General features: G+C 46.1%; 1 protein-coding gene across 1 annotated transcript; it reads right to left on the reverse strand.

Moving 5' to 3' along the window:
* Positions 1-20,839: 20,839 nt before the first annotated feature.
* On the reverse strand, positions 20,840-21,508 carry LOC124664276 (Bowman-Birk type bran trypsin inhibitor-like). The gene is made up of 2 exons (XM_047201828.1): positions 21,328-21,508; positions 20,840-21,230 (listed from the first exon to the last, which is right to left on the reverse strand). The coding sequence occupies exons 1-2, from the start codon at positions 21,506-21,508 to the stop codon at positions 21,010-21,012; spliced, it is 402 nt and encodes a 133-aa protein (XP_047057784.1). The 3' UTR covers positions 20,840-21,009.
* Between the last annotated feature and the right edge of the window lie 390 nt (positions 21,509-21,898).

Raw genomic sequence — 21,898 nt, forward strand, 5'->3', positions numbered from 1 at the left:
CAACGGACGTGTCGACTGCACGCATCACTTAACATAAACCTCTTCATGCAAAGGACCATTAAGAAATGCACTTTTCACATCCATTTGTTGTAACTTAAAGTTATGATGCGATGCATAAGCAAGAAGGATACGGATGGACTCAAGGCGAGCCACGGGAGCATAGGTTTCTCCAAAGTCAATTCCCTCAACTTGAGAGAACCCTTGAGCCACCAATCTTGCCTTGTTCCTCACAACATTTCCAAACGCATCTTGCTTGTTCTTGAAAATCCATTTAGTGCCTATAACATTGTGGCACCCCTTTGGCTTCTCTACTAAGGTCCAAACTTTGTTGCGCTTGAAGTTGTTGAGTTCATCGTGCATAGCTTCCAACCAATCCGAATCTTCAAGGGCTTCAACTACTTTCTTGGGTTCCACTAAGGAGATATAAACATGATGATTGCTAAAGTTAGCCAATTGCCTTCTTGTGGAAACTCTTCCTCTTACATCACTTAGGACCTTGTCATGAGTGTGTCCAAGAATTTCCAAGTTCCTATCTCTTCTTGCTAGACGACAGGCCTCGATCTCCTCCTTGGTTCTTCTTGGCCTTGGAGGTATCACTTGATCAACTTGATCATTTGGGTCCCCGTCTTGACCTTCAACTTGAGTATCCTCAATTTCTTGAGAGTGCTAAACATCATGTGCTTGATCTTGGACATCATTAGGTGAGGAACAAATATCAAATGGATACTCGTCGGAGCCATCATGAATTCTTGGTTGATCTTGTCCTTGATCTTGCATACAAGAGGGAGGGTCTTGTTCTTGTTCTTGTGTTGGTGCATCATTTGCTTCACTAGATGAGGTTTGTTGATGTTGAGAAGATGAGGGCTCCACCGTGGTAGAGCATAGTCCTTCCCGAGACGCCACACCGTGTCCCTCAATGGGGCGGAAAAATCCCACACCCATTCTTACTATGGCATCTTGAGGTATTTCATCACCTGCACAAACATCAACTTTCCCCACTTGGGAGCCATCATTTTCTTCGAACTTCACACTACAAGATTCGATGATAATCCCGGAGGATACATCAAAGACTCTATAAGTGTGAGATTCGGCACCGTAATATACCCTCCAAAGCTTTAGGAGCAAATTTAGATAAACGAACTCCTTTGATTTTGTAGAAACACTTACACCCGAACACCTTGAAGTATGAGATATTAGGCTTGTTCCCGGTGAGTATTTCATATGGAGTCTTGTTCAAGCCCTTGCGGAGATAGAGCCGGTTAGAAGAGTGGCAAGCGGTGGAGATGGCTTCGGCCCAAAAGTTATAGCGGGATTTATACTCCGCCATCATAGATCTTGCCATATCCATAAGAGTCCGGTTCTTCCTCTCCGCAACACCATTTTGTTGAGGGTGTAAGAAGCGGAATATTGATGATCGAATCCCCTCATCACTAAGAAAATCATTGAGTGTGTAGTTCTTGAACTCGGAGCCGTTGTCACTTCTTATTGCCATAATGAGGAGGTTGTGTTGGCGTTGCACCTCGGTAGCAAAGTCAATGAATATTTGTTGAGTCTCATCTTTCGTCTTGAGAAAGTAGACCCAAGTGTATCTTAAGTAGTCATCAACAATCACCAAGCAATGTTTCTTCGCACCAAGACTTGCATGAGTAACGGGACCAAAGAGATCCACATGAAGGAGCTCCAAGATCCTCTTGGAAGAGATGATAGTCTTGCTTGGATGCGGAGAGTCATGCATTTTGCCTTCAACACAAGCCCTACAAACACGATCTTTGGCAAAAGACACATTTTCCATTAGTCCCACAATATGGTTCCCCTTGTGAAGACTTTGCAAAGTTCTCATGTTGACATGGGCCAAGCGGTGATGCCACAACCAACCCACATCCGCCTTTTCGAATAGGCACATCGCACTTGTCGTTGTGTTCCCCGAAAAGTCCACCACATACAAGTTGTGTTCGCGATACCCAACGAAAGCGACTTTTAGAGTCTTGCTCCACAAGAGGACCACAATATCATTATCAATAAAGACGGCGAAACCCATCTTTCCAATGGCGGAAACGGAAAGTAAATTGTAACCAAGGGTTTTGACAAGCATGACATCCACAAGAGTAATGTTGTGTGCAACCAAAACCTTGCCGAAACCCAATACCTCGGATGTAGAATTATCGCCAAAGGAGACGGTGATATTGTTTATGTTAGGCCTCAACTCCTTGACGAGGTTCTTGCCGCCGGTCATATGACTTGTACATCCACTATCAAGTACCCATTTTGAACCTCCGGCGGCATAGTCCTACATGAGATCAATTCTTGGATTTAGGTACCCATTTCTCAATGGGTCCTCTTTTGTTAGCAACAAGGGTCTTTGGGGACCCAAATAGACCAAGCAACATAACCATCATATGGGCCAACATATTTAGCATAAACATCACCATAATAATCTTTAAATAAAACATAGTGAGGGTTAGCAATTCCCGCATCATCATCATTAATGGTTTTGCCCTTGGAGGCTTCACCATTAGTGATGGATTTCTTCTTCTCTTGTGCGGGCTTGGCCTTTTACTTGTTTGCCTTCTTTTGCCTTGGCATTATAACCAAGGCCCTCCTTCCCATTGTTTGATCTTTGCTTACTCAAAAGATCATCCAAGGAAAGTTTACTTTGGGGAGAGCGAGGCCTTAGCAAGTTCATCCTTCAACCTAGCATTTTCCTCAATAATATTTGCATGATCACATGAAGGAGTAGAGGTACTAGGTATGTCATATGAAGCGAGCCTAATTTGAAGTTGCTCATAAGACATGGAGAGGAGAGAGTATTCACTCTTCAAGGCTTTGTGTGCCTTGTCTAGTTCATCTAGATCTTTCACAAGTTTCTCATGATCAACACCAAATTTGGCCTTTTCCGTTAAAAGCACTTTAGTCTTAGCTCTAGCAAGATCTCTAGCTTTAGTGAGCTTGTTAATTTTATCTTGAGGCTCTTCAAGATTTTCTAGCCTCTCTTCAAGAGAAGCTATAGTTTCTTGACTTTCCTCAAGAGCATTTTTAAGAGCATGTATTTCAAGAGAATCTTCTCTCTCTATTTGACATTTTTTCTCAAGAGTATCATTTAGTTGAGCCATACGAACCATGAGGTTTGAAACATGCTTTTTAGTGTTGCCTTGTAAGTTAAGAATGAACTCATCAAACTCTAGCAATTCTTGTTTCACTTTTAGACTAGCAAGGTCAACCCCTAGATCATTTGATATGCTAGGCATAGAGGGGTTAGGAGATGATACCTCGGAGGATTTAGCCATGAGGCAACTTTCTTCCTCCACATGAATGACTTCATTTGGGGATTCACTTGGTGATGAAGATTTAGTGGAGAGGGAGGCAAGAGCAACCAATCCATTTGAGGTTGCATCTTCTTCATCATCAACATCATCATCTCCGGAGGTATATTCTTCTTGAGTTGATAGCACAATAGATGTGTCCAAGGTGGACCTTGCCATGAAGCAATGTGCATTCTTGATATGAGGATTCTCATTGGGGGATTCAAAGAGAGATGGAGAAGGAATGTTGGTAGTGACAATGGCGGCCACTTCCTTTGAGCTTTCTTCTTCTTCATCACTACAACTGTCAACTTCATTGGAAGAATATTCTTCCTTAGTCACTAGCACAATCCTTGAGGGCCTCTTGCCCTTCTTGCTCTTGTTATAGAATTTCTTGTTGGGGGCCTTTGAATCTTTGCCCTTTGAGTCTTTGCTCTTGTCCTTGGGGATGAGCCTTCCACCATGGGTTTCTGTATGCTCATAGGGACAATCGGCTATGAAATGACGCTTGTCCCCACAATTGTAGCACGATCTTGTTTTTGGCCCCGAGCTCTTGAATCCACTTGAGTTGCTTCTATTGATGTTGTCTTCCTTGGCCTTGGACTGGATCCACCCAAAAGGTTTTTGCATGGAATGCCATGTGGTCGTTGTAGTGGTATTCCAAATCATACCGGATAGGACATACTCCAAGATGCCCTATATGGTTCTTGAGGGTTCACATCATCCACGGAGTTTACCGCCAAGGCAAGGTTGGACCCTTTTGACATCCCAAGAGCTCGATTGCGAGAATCATGAGAGTTTTGCTCAAGCACCTTGAGAGCTTGCATCTCGTGCACGGCTTGTTGAGAGGTGAGAGAGGGAAAGCATTCTCTACCGGCAAGAGTCTTGACATCAATGGGTTCAAACGGCATCATGCAATCGATGTACTTATCCTTGATCCAAGAGTCATTGATGTGGGTGGCACCAACATTCCGGAAAGAATCGGCAACGGTGAGAAGTCTTCCATACATGACTTCATGATCTTCATCAGGTAGCCTCATGAAACCTTCGGCTTTATTCCGAAGAGCATTATACTTGTTCCTTGTCATGCTCTCACTTCCAATGCAACTAGCGGCCAAACCATCCCAAGCTTCCTTGGCGGTGGTGAAATTCCGAACACGAGACAAATCCTTTGTCCCCACACTAGTTTGAATCATGTGCAAGGCGAGTGTTGTTGAGTTGACTATCAACCGCTTCTCTTCTAGTCAACTTGTCGGGGTTGTAAGGCTTGAAGCCTTCCATGATGATTCTCCAAAGTTCATTGGAGGCACTGCGAACATGAGAGCTAAACTCAAATTGCCAAGTATCGAAATCATTAACGGAAAACTTAGGAGGGTCGCCCCGAATGTTTATATGAGGATGGGGAACCGGTATATCGGGAGATAGGAAAGGCGGAGGTACTCGATTGTAGCTCTCACCTCCACTAGTTCCCCTAGGAGATGCAATGGGAGATTTGATAGTGTTTAAGTTATCACCATCCACGGGTTTGGTAGAGGAGGGTAATGCCGAAGCATCTCCCTCTTCTAACGCACCCGTGTCCTTTACCTCTACGATGGGAGCCTTGGGAGGGACCGGAGTCAAAAGCTCGGAAATCATTTTTTTCATGCTTTCCATTTGAGCTTCCATGGAGGACCTCAACGAATTGAAGTCATCCATGGAGACCATCTTACCGGCCCCTTCCGGAGGCTCCTCGTCCGGCATACTCTTAGGCGGTTAAGCCCGAAATAAGATCCGAGGCTCTGATACCAATTGAAAGGATCGTATGCCGCACCTAGAGGGGGTGAATAGGTGCTAACCAATTTTTAGTTCTTTTTCAATTTAGGCTTGACACAAAGGTAAATTCTCTAGATATGCAACTAAGTGAATTTACCTATATGACAAGGTAACCAACTAAGCAAGATATAGCTACGCAATATATAGGAGATAGAATAGGATAGAGGTAACCGAGAGTGGAGCACGCGATGACACGGAGATGATTCCCGTAGTTCCCTTCCTTTGCAAGAAGGTACATCTACGTTTGAAGGAGTGTGGTTGCTACGAAAGCCAAACCAACAGCCACGAAGGCTTCACTCAGATCTCCTGTGAGCAACGCCACGAAGACCTAGCCCACTTCCACTAAGGGATTTCCTCGAGGCAGAAACCGGGCCTTTACAAGGTTCTTGGGGCACACATCCACAACCGAATTGGAGGCTCCCAAATCTGTTATAACACAACAATCAACAATAATACATCAACACAAATCAACTAGGGATCCAAAGAGAAACACTAGCAAGAGGGCCCTCAAATAAATGAGGGAGAAATGTAAATCGCTTCAGTGAGGAAGGAGATCTTGCAAATCTTGTGTTCTTGAGGTGGCTCTAATGGTGGTGAAGCTTGGCAGATTTTTGGTGCAATGATTGAGCAACTTGTCCCATTGGAGAAGAGAGCTATTTATATAATTGGAGCTCTCAGATCTGACCGTTTGGACGATTTTCAGTAACACGGGAAGTTCCGGCCAGGAGGGCCGGAAGTTCCGGCTGGCACCGGAAGTACCGGCCAAGATGGCCGGAACTTCCGCCAGGAAGATTCCGCGTCAGACGACCTGGTCAAAAAAGATTGGGGCGGAACTAGGGCGGAACTTCCGGCGACCGGAAGTTCCGGCCAAGTTCCGGAATTGCGAGAAAACCTTACTGGACATACTGAGCCACAATTTTGACGTTTCCGGAACTTGCCCGAAAGTTGGGCGGAAGTTCCGCTGACCGGAACTTTCGGCCTTCTTCACCGGAACTTCCGTTTAGGGAACAAAAACTTCAAAGAGAACTGTGCTGAGAGGCCACTGCTGGAAGCAACAGGGCGGAAGTTCCGCCAGCTGGGGCCGGAACTTCCGCCAGAGATGAAAAGCCTTCGTAAACTTCGTAGACAGCCATACCATACCACCGGTCAAGTATATCTCATGAAAACTTGTACATATCTACATCAACAAACATAAATATATAGCTAGTGTTGACATCAAACACACAAAACCCAAAAGGGCGGGAAATGTTCTTTCAACGATGTGGTGTCGGCAGCGGCTTATGGTTAGCACTCCCGCAACGCTTGGTTGGATCCGCGGCTAGTATGCTATTAGGAGTGAAAAATATTTCGTAACGAGATATTTTGGTAACCAACAAAATTGTTGAAATTTCATCACTTTCAAAAAACATTTCATATTTTTGTATTTAAAATTTGAAGAAAATGTATCCAAACCTCACACGAAATCATGCGGACAAAAAAAGTCATGGACTCAATCGAGTCATATAGGTATGTTCGGCAGGTTGTGATGTGGTGCAATTGTGCTTAACCCGGTAATAAATCACTCCAGATCTACATTATGATTTTTTTTGCCTTGTAAGTTGCATAAAATACCTCTTAAATACTACTACTCCAAAAGACTAGTAAATTGTACCTAAAAGACCTCGCTGACAAATAGGGTCATGAGGTCATCCCCTGATGGCTAACACTGGTAGAAAAACAGGCTTCCGGGAAGCCCCATAAGTCGCGAAGGTAAAGGAACCGCGACTAATGGGGTCTTTAGTCGCGGTTCGTGTGGCGAACCGCGACCAAAGGCCTGGGCCCAGGGCGCACGGTGGCCAGCTGGTGCACGTGGGGTGCATGTGAAGAATGGCCCTCTCATCGAGCCTGCGCAGGAAGAGGATCTACCTCGACAAATGAAAGGTCTGCTAAATTGGTACAAGGGTTACATAAAACATGAAAACGCCAAAGACTATATCTATGCGGAAGTTAAATATGTGCATCACTTCAAACGTTACCGGGTACAAATTCCTCCGAGTGAATTGTTCCAGCTTGTTCAATCTGCGCGAGCTCGACAAATCTATCATCGGTTGCTACGTTCGTAAGTGATTTATTAATTTCTACCCCATCTCGTTCATTGCCTCGCACTATATATATATATATATATTGTCCTAACTATCTTGTTGTGTACGCTATATATTATGCAGAATGAAGAAGCGGGAAATGCGAATAAGGAACATCCATGATGTTGGGTTCATTGACCCACACATCGTTAATTCATATGTGTTAGAATACCACCCCGCCGACGTGGAGGAAGACTCCGTGGCGGTTTATTAGAAAACAGCAAGAGAAAAGTGATATTCTATTTCCTTACCATTTTGGGTGAGTGTTTCTGTCTTGAGCACATTCTCTTTTGTTTACTCCATGCATGGTATGTGGCTAATCGATGAGTTATGCATGATCGTGCATGTATCGTGTCCGCAGGTTCCACTGGATTCTTATGGTAATTAAAGTTCAGACCTCCTCGGCTCTCGTCCACGACTCTCTGAATATGGATCCGGCGCTTTGGGGCGACATGAGAAAAATGATGCAAAAGTAATTATTTTCATTCATTTGCGCTCTATATCGATCGGCCTATTTCGTTCATCATTTCCTTATATCAAGTAACTAATTAATAACTCTCTTGTTTATTTAATTTTCTTTGCCCCGTAGGGTTTGGAGACGGTTCGTAGATACCAAGGTCGGTGAATTCAAAAAAGAGCTACATTTTAAAATGGCAGATGCCGACGACCGGGGATACTCAGCCACCGGGGACCAATCTATGTGGATACTATGTTTGTGAGAGGATCCGGAGATACCGCAATGAGCGGGACCGGACGTGTGAGAACAACATCCCGAGGAATAACCTCCGGAAGACGCTTAGTCCGAAGCTCGCTTCCGACCACTTCAAGAGGAACTAGCTGGATGGTTGGCGAGGGAAGTCATCGATCCTAGAGGAGAACACTATTACGATGACGTAGATCTTTATACGCACCGGAATTTGTAACTAACTTGTTCAAAATTGTATATGGTCATCCGATATTGAATATATATTGTATATGGTCATCCGATATTGAATATATATTGTATATTACTCTTGAATTCTTTTTGGTTCTAATTTCAAATTTGTTTGAAATTGTACATTCATATGCATGTATGTATACAGTACCGTAGAATATGTGAAACTCCTTCAAAATTAAAACCCAAAAGAAATAAAATAATACAAATTAAAAAGAAACCAGATTTAGGGGGAGGGGGGGCTAAACCCTAAACCCTGCGGAGGCCTTTAGTCGCGGTTGGCCAGAAGAACCGCGACTAAAGGTCCTCCGCCCTGGCGCTCGCCTGCGGCCCACGTGGATGGGCCTTTAGTCGCGGTTCGTAAGGAACCGCGACTAAAGGGGAGGGCCTTTAGTCGCGCTACTTTGGTCGCGGTTGGGCCACCGCAACTAATGGCAGTTGCCAACCGCGACCAAAGCCCCTTTTTCCACCAGTGTAACGTGTCAGCCATGAGGATCTTGCCATGGAGGGTCAGCCATGCGAAAAGCTTGCACTTGGGCTCAACATGGGTGAGCCAGATCTTCTGTTATAGAAAACCTTGAAGGCTCTCCTAGCTTAGTTTGGATTGATGTGGCTCCAGCAGGTATGCGCCAGAGACTGTTCAGGGACATCGTTTTCAGGAAATTTAGCGGTCTATATGGTAATCAACCGGGGACACCTTTTTTTACTAGACTTGTGTTTGTTTTCGGGTCCATCCTTTCCTCAAATCTAAATCGATTCCAACAGTACAAGATTGTATATTTACTTTTTGAACTATTTCTTTCGGCTCTAAGTATTTGTTACTGGTTCAAAGGCAAGTATGTAGGACTGAAGAGTACTAAATTTTTACATACTAGTAATAACTTAGAATCGCATTGTACAAGTACTTGTTGGAATTGAGAATCAACATGTGGTTGGATGTTTAGTTCAAACCTTAGATTTAACACTTTAGTATCTTATAAAAACAAAATATCTTTTTAATGGGTGGCGACGTTCTCGTGGATAGATACGTCTGTAGTAACATCATCATACTCAAGACCCATTGAATTAGTTTTTGGGACTCAATCTCTCGGAAATGTTCATAAAAATAGTGTGCATGTGTATGTCCATGTGTTTATAAGAGTGAGTGTATGTATGTGAGCCCTAAGTTGGTAGGTTGTTTCGCAGAAGAAAAGTACTTGCCGGAAAAGAAAGTAATGCACGTGAATTTAAACCGTCTTTATTCATAGTTGGCTGACACACCATACATGTTTCAAGAGACGACCTTTATTTTATTCTTTCACGCACCCGTGAAGGTAGAAAAGCAACGCGCACCACTCTGTCGGCGGTGATCGGGCGATGAACGCGCACCGGCGAGGGCGTGAGCACTAGTTATCAACGTTGTTACCCTCGACGGTGCACATGGGCCCGGGGAACCCGATGAACATGTCTTGGCAGATGTGGCGGGAAGGATCCGACGTGGAGGCTGCGCAGTCCTTGCAGGTGGCGGCGCAATGGTCCACCTCGTCCATGCAACGGCAGTACGGCGGGATAGACACTAGTGGAAAACTGCTCTTTTGCACCGGTTCAAAAGGCCCATATGCACCGGATGGCCAACCGGTGCAAACCATCCGGTGCAAAAGGCCCCCCCCCCCTTTTGCACCGGTTCTCTTACGAACCGGTGCTAAAGGGGTCTCCACGTGGCCGGCTGTGGGGCGCTCGGCGGGGAGCTTTGCACCGGTTCGTAATACGAACCGGTGCAAAGGGTTGGGCCGCGGCAGCATTTTAGTGCCCTTCCCTGCCGCGGCAGACTCTGCCGCGGCAGGGAATTGCACTAAAACGCTGCCGCGGCAGAGACTCTGCCCCATTCAAAATACGGTATAATATTAATGCAGACAATTCACATATATATATATAGGAAACCATTGTATTACATATATCGATCAAAGTGACACACGTTCATGCATATATATATATGTCTACATCAACATTGATATTGGCGGTTGTCCACATAGTGTTCTCCATCTGGAGCTATGACTTGGTCAAGTAAGAACCCCGCCAGTTCTTCTTGAATTGCTCGTACATGCTCTGTTGCTAGAAGACCGTTCCGCAACCGTTCGATCTAATAATTTGAAGAAGGTACGATGGTCAGTATATATATATATATGTGTATGTGAATGAAACACAAGGTGATCGATAAAATAAAGCCATGAATGTTGTTTAATTACTTACATCAAGTTGTTCCAAAATGTCCCTCTTATGGTGGGTATTCTGGCGGATGAACTCGCAAACGTAGAACCCGCATAAATTATTCCCGTCCTCCTGCCTCAAGCACTTTACGAGAACAAAGTTCAATCAAAATAATATATATATAATCAAGGATGATAATAATGGTATTGAAACTACAATCAAAGAGATGCGCGGCCTAGCCGGTAGTACTTACCGGTACATGTTTTATTCGAAGTTCTTTATTCTTTAAACCCGGAGACTTGTTGGTGAACCGTTTCCAAGCCTTGAGGAGGATATCAGCCATGTCCCCCCACGCCTCAAGGGGTTTACTCTTCGAGTCCATGACTTCTACTATCCCGGTGTCGGGTTCAATGACTAGCAGGATATAGTGAAACCTGCGGACACACATATATATGCATAACTCATCAATTACACTTAACACATGGAGTAAGCGAAAAGATTTAATGTGTGAAGACAAGTAACACTCACGCGAAGTTGTAAGGAAATAGTATTGCCCTTTTGTATGAGTTTTTCCTTAAGACATATACCAAGTTATTCTCCGTGTCCTTGGGAGAGTTGTCGACAGTATACCCATTCACGGTATATGGGTCAACGAACCCAAGATCATAGATTTGCCCCTTGCGGCATTCGCGAATCTTCATTCTGCATAATACGAGTGAGAGTATGGTTATATGCTAGCAATAATGGACGAGTCGCGGTAGAGACTTAATTACATAAATAATACTTACAGACAGTATGCACTCAGCAGAGATTTGTCGAGGGCGTCTTGGTTGAATAACTGAAATAATTCACAAAATTCGATGTTCATCACGTCAATTCGCCCGTAGTGCTCATCTCTTATTGCCACCATGATCCAGTTCTGGCCGTCCTTACATGCATCCAAGTACCAATTATGTAGTCTTCGCAGCTGTGTTGATAGATTAGGCAACTCCGCAGCTCTGACAAGAGGTTCCCCGTATGTGTAATGGTATGCTAATTGGACATCGTCCGTGGCCATGAATTCGATGCGGCTTAAGTACTCAGGAATACTCATACCGGCCGCATCCGCCTCATCTTTGTATAGTTTTACCATCGTTGGATCAAGGCACGCTAGGACATCGGGATACACTTGGAGCGGGGGGCACGAGTTTTTACGGGCTCCAAGCTGGGGAACTGGTTTCCCATCTACCTTACTTTTTTCCCACCGCTCTTTTGCTAACACATTTGACTTGCGAATAGACCGGTCATAGTTCGATGAAAGACTTGGCTCAGGTTGATGAAGGTTCTTCAGCAGTTTCAACTTCTTTTCCGGAGATATAGCTGGCTCCGGCTCAAGCTGGGGCTTTTTAAGTTTCAACATTTGTTGCTTGTGCTGTTCAGCCTACGATCTTGGCATTTTCCTCAACTCGTATAGTCATAAGGTCTCTTGGGAGGAACCTTAGGCACTCTTGGGAGGGGCTCTTCTTTGCGTCTCGGTGATTTGTTACGACTCAGCCGTGTCGTAGCGGCCCGCCTAATTTTCCTCTTATACTTGGGCGGCGGAGAAGGCTCACGCGGCGGCGGAGATGGCTCACGCGCCGGCGGGGAAGGCTCACGCGGCGGCGGAGATGGCTCACGCGCCGGCGGGGAAGGCTCACGCACTGGAGACGGCTGCATCGGTGGAGAATGCTGGCTCGGTGGAGACCTTGTTGGCGCCTTCCAACCCGGAATCACAATGAATTCCTTTCGCCATAGAATTGTAGTGTTCTTGGCCTCTCCCAGCTCTAGCAAATCCCCTTCACCGGCAGGGTGGTCAAGCCTCAGCGGCCCATACCCATCCATAACTTGATCCACCCCGGCAACAGCGTATCCAGGTGGAACCGGCTTGAAGTGATATCTTTGATCAGGTACCGGCGGTAAGACATAGCCGATCGCCGCCTTGAGCGTTAAGTAGCCCATCGTTTGGAAATGTAGCTCACAAGGTGTCGACTCTGTGATAAAGTCCACGGGGTAGAGATCGAAGGCATCCGCGGATCCACGGGGAGGGAGGAGCCATCTGCGGATCCACATCCGCATCATCACCGGGCAGCTCCGTGGAAGCCACGCTCGCTCTTCCGCTGAGATCCCCGGCCGGTAGCATCGAATGCAACTTCTTCTATCCGCGGATTAGGTTGAGGTTGGGTGATCGTGACTGAGCTCGACATTATCATCCTCACTTGCTCCTCTAGCTTAGCAACGCGTTCTTGAACCACATCCTTTTGCCTCTGACGGCTTCTATCGGGATATTTCTTCGTTTCAGCAGGAAACCCAATACACCACGGCTTGCCACCTGGTATGGTTCGTGTTCGTCCTGGGTGTTCAGGATTCCCAAGGGCGCGTGTGAGCTGGTCCTTCTCTCTTTCGGGACGGAACTTCCCCTCTTCAACTTCCTTTGCAGCATTTCTAAAGGCTTCGATGGGAAGTGGGTTTTCCCGATGTCTTTGTGTATATATGCGGAACCCTTGTGCGTCCAACGTGCCCCCATGCGCGTAAAACCAATCCCTTGACCGCTGGTTCCATTTCCGTACCTCCGGCTGGATCCCGTTCTTAATTAGGTCATTCTCCCATTTCTCCCACTTAGGTCTGCCAGCCTTGTAGCCTCCTCGCCCCATGGTATGGAAGTACATCTTATTAGCAGCATTTTTCTTGTTGGTGTCTGACCTTGTCTTTGCCCTCTCCGATGTCTTGTACTTCACAAATGCCTCCCGAGTGGTCTTTTATCTTCTCATAGGGGCCCTTGAAATCTGGAGTCTTCTTTTTCTTGATAAAGGAGTTGTCCAATTTCTTCTTGTAGTCGTTGAACTGCGTTGCCATCTTCTTAAGAGCCCACTTCTTGACTCTTCGTTGTATGCTATTCAGCTCGGGATCCTCAGGGTCTGCCCTTTTATTATCACTATCAGAGTCAGCTGGCTCCGGAAATGTGAAATTTACCATGAGTTTCCTAAACATCAGATTTTTGGATCTCGTATCGACGTAAGTAACTCCTTTGTCCTCCTTTGCAGGTTTCTTCCATTCTTGAGTGGTGATCGGGATGGTGTCCCTAACAATAACTCCGCATTGACTTACAAACTTTTTTGCGTGATCCTTGGGAGAAATCGGTTCGCCGTCTATAGCGATTTCCGTGATGATGCACCTTTCATGGTCTTCCATCTTTACGGCCGCGCCTCGTTTAGTTCCTGCCGGTAGAGTGTGTTGATTGGGAGGTCTAAAAGAAGAAACAACGTTAATATATGTATATGCACATATCTGTAGGCTTGGTTAATTAATATATATACACCTCGACGTGGTGAGCTTCTCCCTCGCGGTCGTCACCTTCTCCCTCACCGGAGCCGTCTCCACGGTGGTCTTGATCATCTTCCTCATCGAGCCGTCTCCTCGGGTTCGCTCGTCTCCCTCGCCGGATTGGTTTAGGTAAAGAGAGGTGATATCGTCATCATCACGGATAATCTCCTCGACGAGGTATTCTTGTTCTAGGTCTCTTTCCATAGTTTCTGCAAAGACTTAAAAGTTATTCTAATGCTATAAACACAACGAAGCTAGATTATTCTGCAAAGACTTACAAGTTTCTGCAAAGACTTACAAGTAATTAAGAATAATGCTCAATACATGATCAATAATAGTGCTGAAAGCAGATAGTGCAGTTACATGCATACATAGATCGATAATACATCAATCACTACTACAAACACTCAACCGCGCAGACCGGGTCCTAGAGGGCGTCGACCGGGTCCTGAGCCGCGCTGGGTGTGCCCCCAAAGCCACGGAACAACAACGGGAGCATAGCTAACATGAGATCCCTGCATAACGCTCCATCCGCCCCTATACATGTTGTCTAACGCATACATGTAACGGCGAACGTGCTGGTCCTCCGCTTCAATGCGCTGAGCTACCTCCTCCGGCGGGGCCGGCTCCCTCTGAAACGAACGTGGCCCATAAGACCTCCACCAGAGAATATCCGGGTCGACGACGGGACCCGGATTCCGCACCAAGGTGCGCGCCCCGGAAGATAACACCTCCCAGTGCCACCCCGGCGGAGCCCAGTCCCGGACTTCCCCCATCTGCTGCATCTCCTCTAAAACTGTCCTAGCTCCAGGACGCGGAGGCCGCGGCATCGTATGCAAACTAACAAATATAATAATAAAGTACTTATGAATATGAATGAAACTAACTAAATTTTGTCTAACACATACTAATAAAGTACTTACTACTTTTTTCTAACACATACTAATAAAGTACTTACTACTTTTTTCTAACACATACTAATAAAGTACTTACTACTTTTTTCTAACTAAATAACTAAATTTTCTAACTAAATAACCTAACTAAAATCTCGAACTAAATTTTCTACTAGTGAGATCTGGTGCACAGTGCGAAGTCGCAGCAGTCCCACGGCCTCGCCAGCGCCGCTGCTGCAAGACCTCAAAGAGTAGACAGCTGTGATGTTCACGCGCTAGCAAACGGGGCAAGGAACGAAGATTGACGGTATGCTCCAGATGCATCACGTACCTTGGGTGAGGCGAATGGTGGTGGTGGCGGCGGCCGCGGAGGGTCGGCCGACGACGAGGAGGGCTCCTTCGAGCGAAAGCATCAGTAGAATGCAAGCGCTGAGGCACCTCTTCATATTCATGGCTGAAATTTTGCTGTGAATCTGAAGCTGGATAGGTAGCACGTATAAATAGCCGGCCATTGAGACCGGTCGATAAGAAACACATCACCATCCATTGCTAGCTGTCTGTATATACGTGGAGCTAGATCGAGTGTAACCATCCATGCAGCTTGGCAATGAATCCTGCATTGTGTGAGGCCTATCCGATCCACCCAACTTGTACTATTAGGGAAGTAAATGCAATCAAATCTTTCTGGACCGTTCAAAGATTGTCTGGGGACAAAATATGGATGTGTATTTTTGGCACATGGGTGTTATGCATCCCATAAACTTTAAAATTCGTAATAATTTTAAAATTTGAAAAAAATTCTAAACCCTCCTGGAAATAAAGGTGATTAATTATTGTACTCGCTAAAATACTTGGGCTTCAATGATTCCCGTGCTATCATGGGCAAAAATGACAAATTTATGACTAATATAGCTTGAAATTTTTCAATTTAGGATTTTTACCTAGGATTCAATGATAGTAATTCCCTCGCGATTTTTTTATATACATGTACAATACTTTATCATCTTGGTTCCCAAAAGAATTCAGATTTTTAAAATCTTTTTTGGAATTACTACAAAAAGAATGGATGTATGGGCTGCTTGGCACCCATCAGCATGGATATATTTTCCGGCAAAATATGTCCTCCTCCAGAAAATCTTTTATAGTTGGGGGCAAAATATGCCCTATCCGATCCACCTAGATAGATACGACTAGACCGGACGTGGATTTTTGTCTCCTAGGTACACGTGTCCTGTTAAGAAAATACGTCAAGAAGTACTAAAATATATGTCGTAAATTATATGGGTAGGGAATATATGCAGGTATGTGTATGTCAAATTTGAACCTAAAATATTGAATTATGTAGCCTACATAAAAATGAAAAATTATACTGTTCACAAGATAGTAGGAGTCATGTATATGTCATTCACAATATAACAAAGTTCCGCTTCTTTTTTTTTTGTGTAGGACACATAGTCGAATTTTTTCTTGAAAAGTTGCACGAGTAAATATCATGATTACATATGGGTTCATCGATTATGTCAATTTTTTCTTATACCTTTAGAAAGAGTTATTTGATTTTTTTATGTATCAGGCACACGGGCATCCAGGTGCTACATCGTAATAAACCGACTAAACCACCCTACAATCCGCTCCTCTAAAATCTCAACATAAAACTTGTTAAACATGTCAAATGCCAGACAAGAAGAAAAAAGACAAAACCAAATTGTATGAAGACTAACCATTTGTAGCGATTACCTTTTCTTTGACAATGAAGAGATACCTCTACTTAGGGTTGAAAATGAAAGGGAAACTTTCCATACGTTTTCGAAGAAAAAGTAAATGGAGAGCAAAAAAGGAAAAAAGAAATAGCATTTTACGGAAAACGAAAGGAAACGGAAGAATCATAAAAGGAAACGGAAATGAAAACCCGATCGAAACGAAAACGGCAAAGGAAATTCCGGATAAACAAATATGAAAAGTTTCCGCAAATGTAACCTAGAGAGGCCCATGTTCTTGGTAGGCCTACATTTACACATGAAACTAGGCCTGCAGGCCACCTAGTAATTATAGACAACCGCCTACAGTCCCGATGACTCATCTATGTTTGGGACGATTCCACAAGACCTAGTCCCAACTCCCAAGCGATCGCAGCGATCACAGCTTCTTCCTACAAGACGAGCGATCAAGCGGCCAAGCGACTACCCATGAATAGTCTTAGTGTCGACACAAAAATATTTATGTGAACTTGCGTTTATCTAAGTGTTAAACTATGTCTGTTACGTAGTACTTTATGTTGAATTGCCGCTTGTTGAAGTTGAGTGATATTCCTTGTCTTATTGTTTACTTCGTTATACGTGCCTTTTCGGTATACAGATCAAGGTAATATGCCGTCATTTTATTGTGACAAATATTCATTTTCTTAACGTATCCGCCCGTATCCGCTCCATATTCATCTCCGGTGATTTTCGTTTCTATATTCGTTTCCGGAGTTTCCGATTTTATTTTCGATTCCATCAAGATAGACGGAAACAAAAACGAACTCCAAACGAATCCTCTTGAAACAATTGACCGTGAAATAGAAATTGACCGACCTTTAGCGAACCTTTCTAGTACTCTGTTTTGGGCGTTAACGCGACCTCCACGCAAACAGGGGTATCGGACACACATGCTCCAGTGACGCGATCAAAACGAACCGATTCATGCGGCATTATGTTTTCAAGGTCTGGGCACCTTTTAAAGCCGACGTACGGGAGCCTTAGGGAAGACCATCTCATTGTAACTCAGCACTTGTTGCTATCAAAGTGATATGTAGCATGAAGTAGAATCTCGGCCGGCTGTTGTGAGGTCCGAACCTAGATAACTCGTGTCACACCGTCTCGGACGCTCCACGCCTTACGCTCCTCTCGTCCACCACGGGGCCTACAGCGTCTGAAGCATGCATGGACCTAGGCGGGATTCGTCTTCGCAGGCATCGGCAACACCGTCGCCGTCACTTGAGTCCTCTACGCTGGAAGCTTCCCCATCGCCCCCAACGACGAGTGATGGGTCCTATCTAAGGAGAGCCCGATTCGCTCCGTCATCGTTCAGATACGCGGCGTCCACATCTTCACCAGCAAAACAATGGCGGGAGATCTAGCCTGACGGAAACCACCATGGTGACATGACCCGCATGGACCGCCTTCTGGCTGGACAAAGGAACTTTGTTATGAGTTTTACAGTTTAGATCTACTCAATACAATGCCCATCCAAAATGCCCTCGGGTCAGAGATAACGGTAGAAGATCACTGCATATCCGTCTTGGCTTTCCAACATTTGAGATACTGAGGAATCATCTCGCTGCACACATCGGTTCTATTTTAGGATCTGGCTCAACTGAGGCAGGACACGAACCTATTCTAGGGGCACTAGACCCACAGTCAGGAGACTCAAATAGCGAACATGTTGACGATAAGTAGTATCAAGCCGCCATGAGGGAGATCGAGGCTGAGATCGCTTTTGGAGATTTTGCAAACCGGCTTGCCTCCCGCCACGCAGGCATTATGGCTAATGTGGAAAAAGGCGGAGGGCAAGAAAATCCCGAAAGAGGCCTAAACTATTTCTTCCTACTCAAACCGCGTTCATGCAAGATAGATACATACTCGATGGAGTAGTCACCTCACATGAAACGGTTCATGAGTTACATCATAAGAAGATGAATGGCGTTATCCTAAAAATTGACTTCGAAAAGGCCTATGATAAAGTGAAGTGGTCTTCACCGGACTCTAAGGACATCTCCAGCGGCGCGACGCAAACGGACGTTGAGCGACCGTTTGTGTCCGGCGTGACCGAAAATGCGTCTGGCACCACCTCCAGCGGGGCGACGCAAAGTGACCGGGCCGTCCGCGGAGACGCAAACCTGGCCCAAATATGCGCCTGGGATGCGTCTCTGGCGGACGCTCGGCGGTAGCGAAAAGTGTCCTCTCGCGTCAAGCGGACGTTTCGTCGGGCCCGTCTGGCAGCGACCCTGCGTCGATGCGTCTTCTCCTCCAGTATCGCGGCAGCGAGGCGTCGCTTCGGCAGTCTGCGGCCGCGTAAATGGCGATGGCTCGCGTGGCGCGCGGCCGTCGCCTACCTCTGCGCACGTAGTAATGGAGATGCCACGCATGGCGCGGCCGTCGCCCTGCCTCCGACCTATATATACAGGGGCGCGAGCATCTCATGTCCTCCCCACTAAACCCTAGCCGCCGCTGCCGTAGCGCCGCATCCTCTCAGCCTCCAGCAGATCCACCATGAGCAGCGCCGGACGCGGTCAGGGTGCCGCGCCTCCACCTCCACCTTCACCTCCCACTCCACCTCCTCCGGCGTCGAGCTCCTCCGAGGAGTTCGACTCTGAAGACAGCACGGGCGACCTCCTCGACCCGGTCAGGGACGCCAAGGCCCGGCCTGGCTGAAGCGGAGAAGGAAGCACAGGAGGAGCTGGCGGGCCACGTGGCGTTGGACGCCGAGCTGGAACAGCGCAGGCTGGCGGCCGCCGCTGCAGTAGAGGACTCCGACTCAGAGATATCTTGGTCCTCCGATGACCCTGATGCGCCTACGCCGGAGGAGAAGGCGGCGGAGAAGAGGGCCATCGTCGAGTCTTTCGAGACGCTCAAGAACGACGCCACCACCGCGAGGCTGGAGCAGGCACTGAGCCAGGACGCGGCGGCGCACCGAGCCATAGCGGCCGCACGGGAGGCGGCGGAGAAGCAGGTGACGGAGCGACGCAACGACGGTGCCGGCACGGCAGGAAGCAAGTAGTCTATGCCTATAGATCTACTTTTTATAGTTTTTATGCATTTTTATGTACTACTTTGAAAGTTTTTAACTATGTTGCAATTCAAAAAATGGGTCGCCCCGGTGGGAGTACACCTAGACGTAAACGGACGCGCGGACAAAAAATGTCCGCGGGGCGACGCAAACGGACGCTCGTGACCACTTTTGGGCGTCCGAAATGCGTCGCGCCGCTGGAGATGCCCTAAGGATGAAAGGTTTTTCTGAGGAGTGGCGTCAGCTAATTTATAACTTTGCCTTCGGTGGAAGTGTTGCCATTACGGATTATATTTTTTTTTTGAAAATTAAAATTAATAATTGCATCCTGCATAAAGATTACTATTACTTTTACCCAATTTTTAGATTTTCAAATTTTTAGGTTTTAGGTTTGGCAAAAAAAATATTTAAAAAATTAAAAACAATACAAATTAAAAAGTTAATATGTATTTATTTATTGAAGATTATTATTACATCATTACTTTTGTTTATTACAAGAATTATTTGAAATTCAAACAATAAAGAAATGTGACATCGATCAACATGTTAATAAGATTGATATGATACTAGTATCACATACACTCAGGCGAAGCACTTGGATGCGGGATGGGATGGAACTCGGAAGTTAAGCGTGCTAGTGCTAGAGTAGTGGGAGGATGGGTGACCGAACGGGAAGTTTGACCAAGAGTAAGTAATTTGACTAGTAGTTAGAGATAGAGACTAAACTATGCAATTAACTGAAATAATAGAAATTCTGAAAAAATTGAAAAAAGGGAGTGGAAAAAAATTAAAAAAAGTAAAATTAGAAAAATTTACGTGGAGACATTTTTGCCCCGACGCATGGAACCCACGTGGATGGACTTTTAGTCCCGGTTCGTAAGCAACCGGGACTACGGGGGGGGGTCTTTAGTCTCGATCCTTTAGTCCCGGTTGCACAACCGGGACTAAAGCCCGTTATGAACCGGGACTAAAGCCCCTTTTTTTTACTAATGGATGACTGGCGCCGGCGAAAAAGAAGCTCAGCGCCCGGTGTCGGCCATCAACACCACCCGTCGCCGGTGAAGAAGGTCAGCACACGAATTTCTTCCCCCCATTTGCTTGGTCATCAGCGCATCAAGGATTCCATCAGCTTCATCCGTGCTGCAGCCAAGGGCCCACCTGGCAGTGACCAATGACGCTTGGCTCGCAAGCCAGCCCAAGTTTTGGTAAAGCTCGAGCCAAGCTTACTTTTCCAGCTCGTGGGAGAAACGAGCCAGCCCGAGCCGAGCCGTTTTTCAGCTAGCTAAAGAGTGGCTCGCACCGAGCTCAGCCCGAGCTGGCTCGTGTCCAGCCTTGAGTCAAGATTCAGATCCGCTAAATCAGTTTATTGGACCTAATCTCTGGGAGGTGCTGATGGGGGTGGTGTGTGCATATCCATAAGAGTAAATGTATGTATGTATGTGAGCGGGTGTTTCGCTAAGGAACAGTACTTGCCGGAAAAGAAAGTAATGCACATAAATACGAACTGTCTTTATTCATAGTTGGTTGACACACCATACATGTTTCAAGAGACGACCTTTATTTTATTCTTTCACGCACCCGTGAAGGTAGAAAAGCAACGCGCACCACTCTGTCGGCGGTGATCGGGCGATGAACGCGCGCCGGCGAGGGCGTGAGCACTAGTTATCAACGTTGTTACCCTCGACGGTGCACATGGGCCCGGGGAACCCGATGAACATGTCTTGGCAGATGTGGCGGGAAGGATCCGACGTGGAGGCTGCGCAGTCCTTGCAGGTGGCGGCGCAATGGTCCACCTCGTCCATGCAACGGCAGTACGGCGGGATAGATCTGGTGCACAGTGCGAAGTCGCAGCAGTCCCACGGCCTCGCCAGCGCCGCTGCTGCAAGACCTCAAAGAGTAGACAGCTGTGATGTTCACGCGCTAGCAAACGGGGCAAGGAACGAAGATTGACGGTATGCTCCAGATGCATCGCGTACCTTGGGTGAGGCGAATGGTGGTGGTGGCGGCGGCCGCGGAGGGTCGGCCGACGACGAGGAGGGCTCCTTCGAGCGAAAGCATCAGTAGAATGCAAGCGCTGAGGCACCTCTTCATATTCATGGCTGAAATTTTGCTGTGAATCTGAAGCTGGATAGGTAGCACGTATAAATAGCCGGCCATTGAGACCGGTCGATAAGAAACACGTCACCATCCCTTGCTAGCTGTCTGTATATACGTGGAGCTAGATCGAGTGTAACCATCCATGCAGCTTGGCAATGAATCCTGCATTATGTGAGGCCTATCCGATCCACCCAACTTGTACTATTAGGGAAGGAAATGCAATCAAATCTTTCTGGACCGTTCAAAGATTGTCTGGGGACAAAATATGGATGTGTATTTTTGGCACATGGGTGCTATGCATCCCATAAACTTTAAAATTCGTAATAATTTTAAAATTTGAAAAAAATTCTAAACCCTCCTGGAAATAAAGGTGATTAAGTATTGTACTTGCTAAAATACTTGGGCTTCAATGATTCCCGTGCTATCATGGGCAAAAATGACAAATTTATG

This window comes from Lolium rigidum, chromosome 6 (genome assembly GCF_022539505.1).
Source record: "Lolium rigidum isolate FL_2022 chromosome 6, APGP_CSIRO_Lrig_0.1, whole genome shotgun sequence".
Taxonomy (NCBI): Eukaryota; Viridiplantae; Streptophyta; class Magnoliopsida; order Poales; family Poaceae; genus Lolium; species Lolium rigidum.

Bases quoted from the DNA above. Each gene is read 5' to 3' on its own strand.
- LOC124664276 (XM_047201828.1), bottom strand. From the start codon at position 21,508: ATGGCCGGCTATTTATACGTGCTACCTATCCAGCTTCAGATTCACAGC. The intron at 21,231-21,327 runs GTACGCGATGCA...GAGGTCTTGCAG, and splicing joins CACCATTCGCCTCACCCAAG to CAGCGGCGCTGGCGAGGCCG.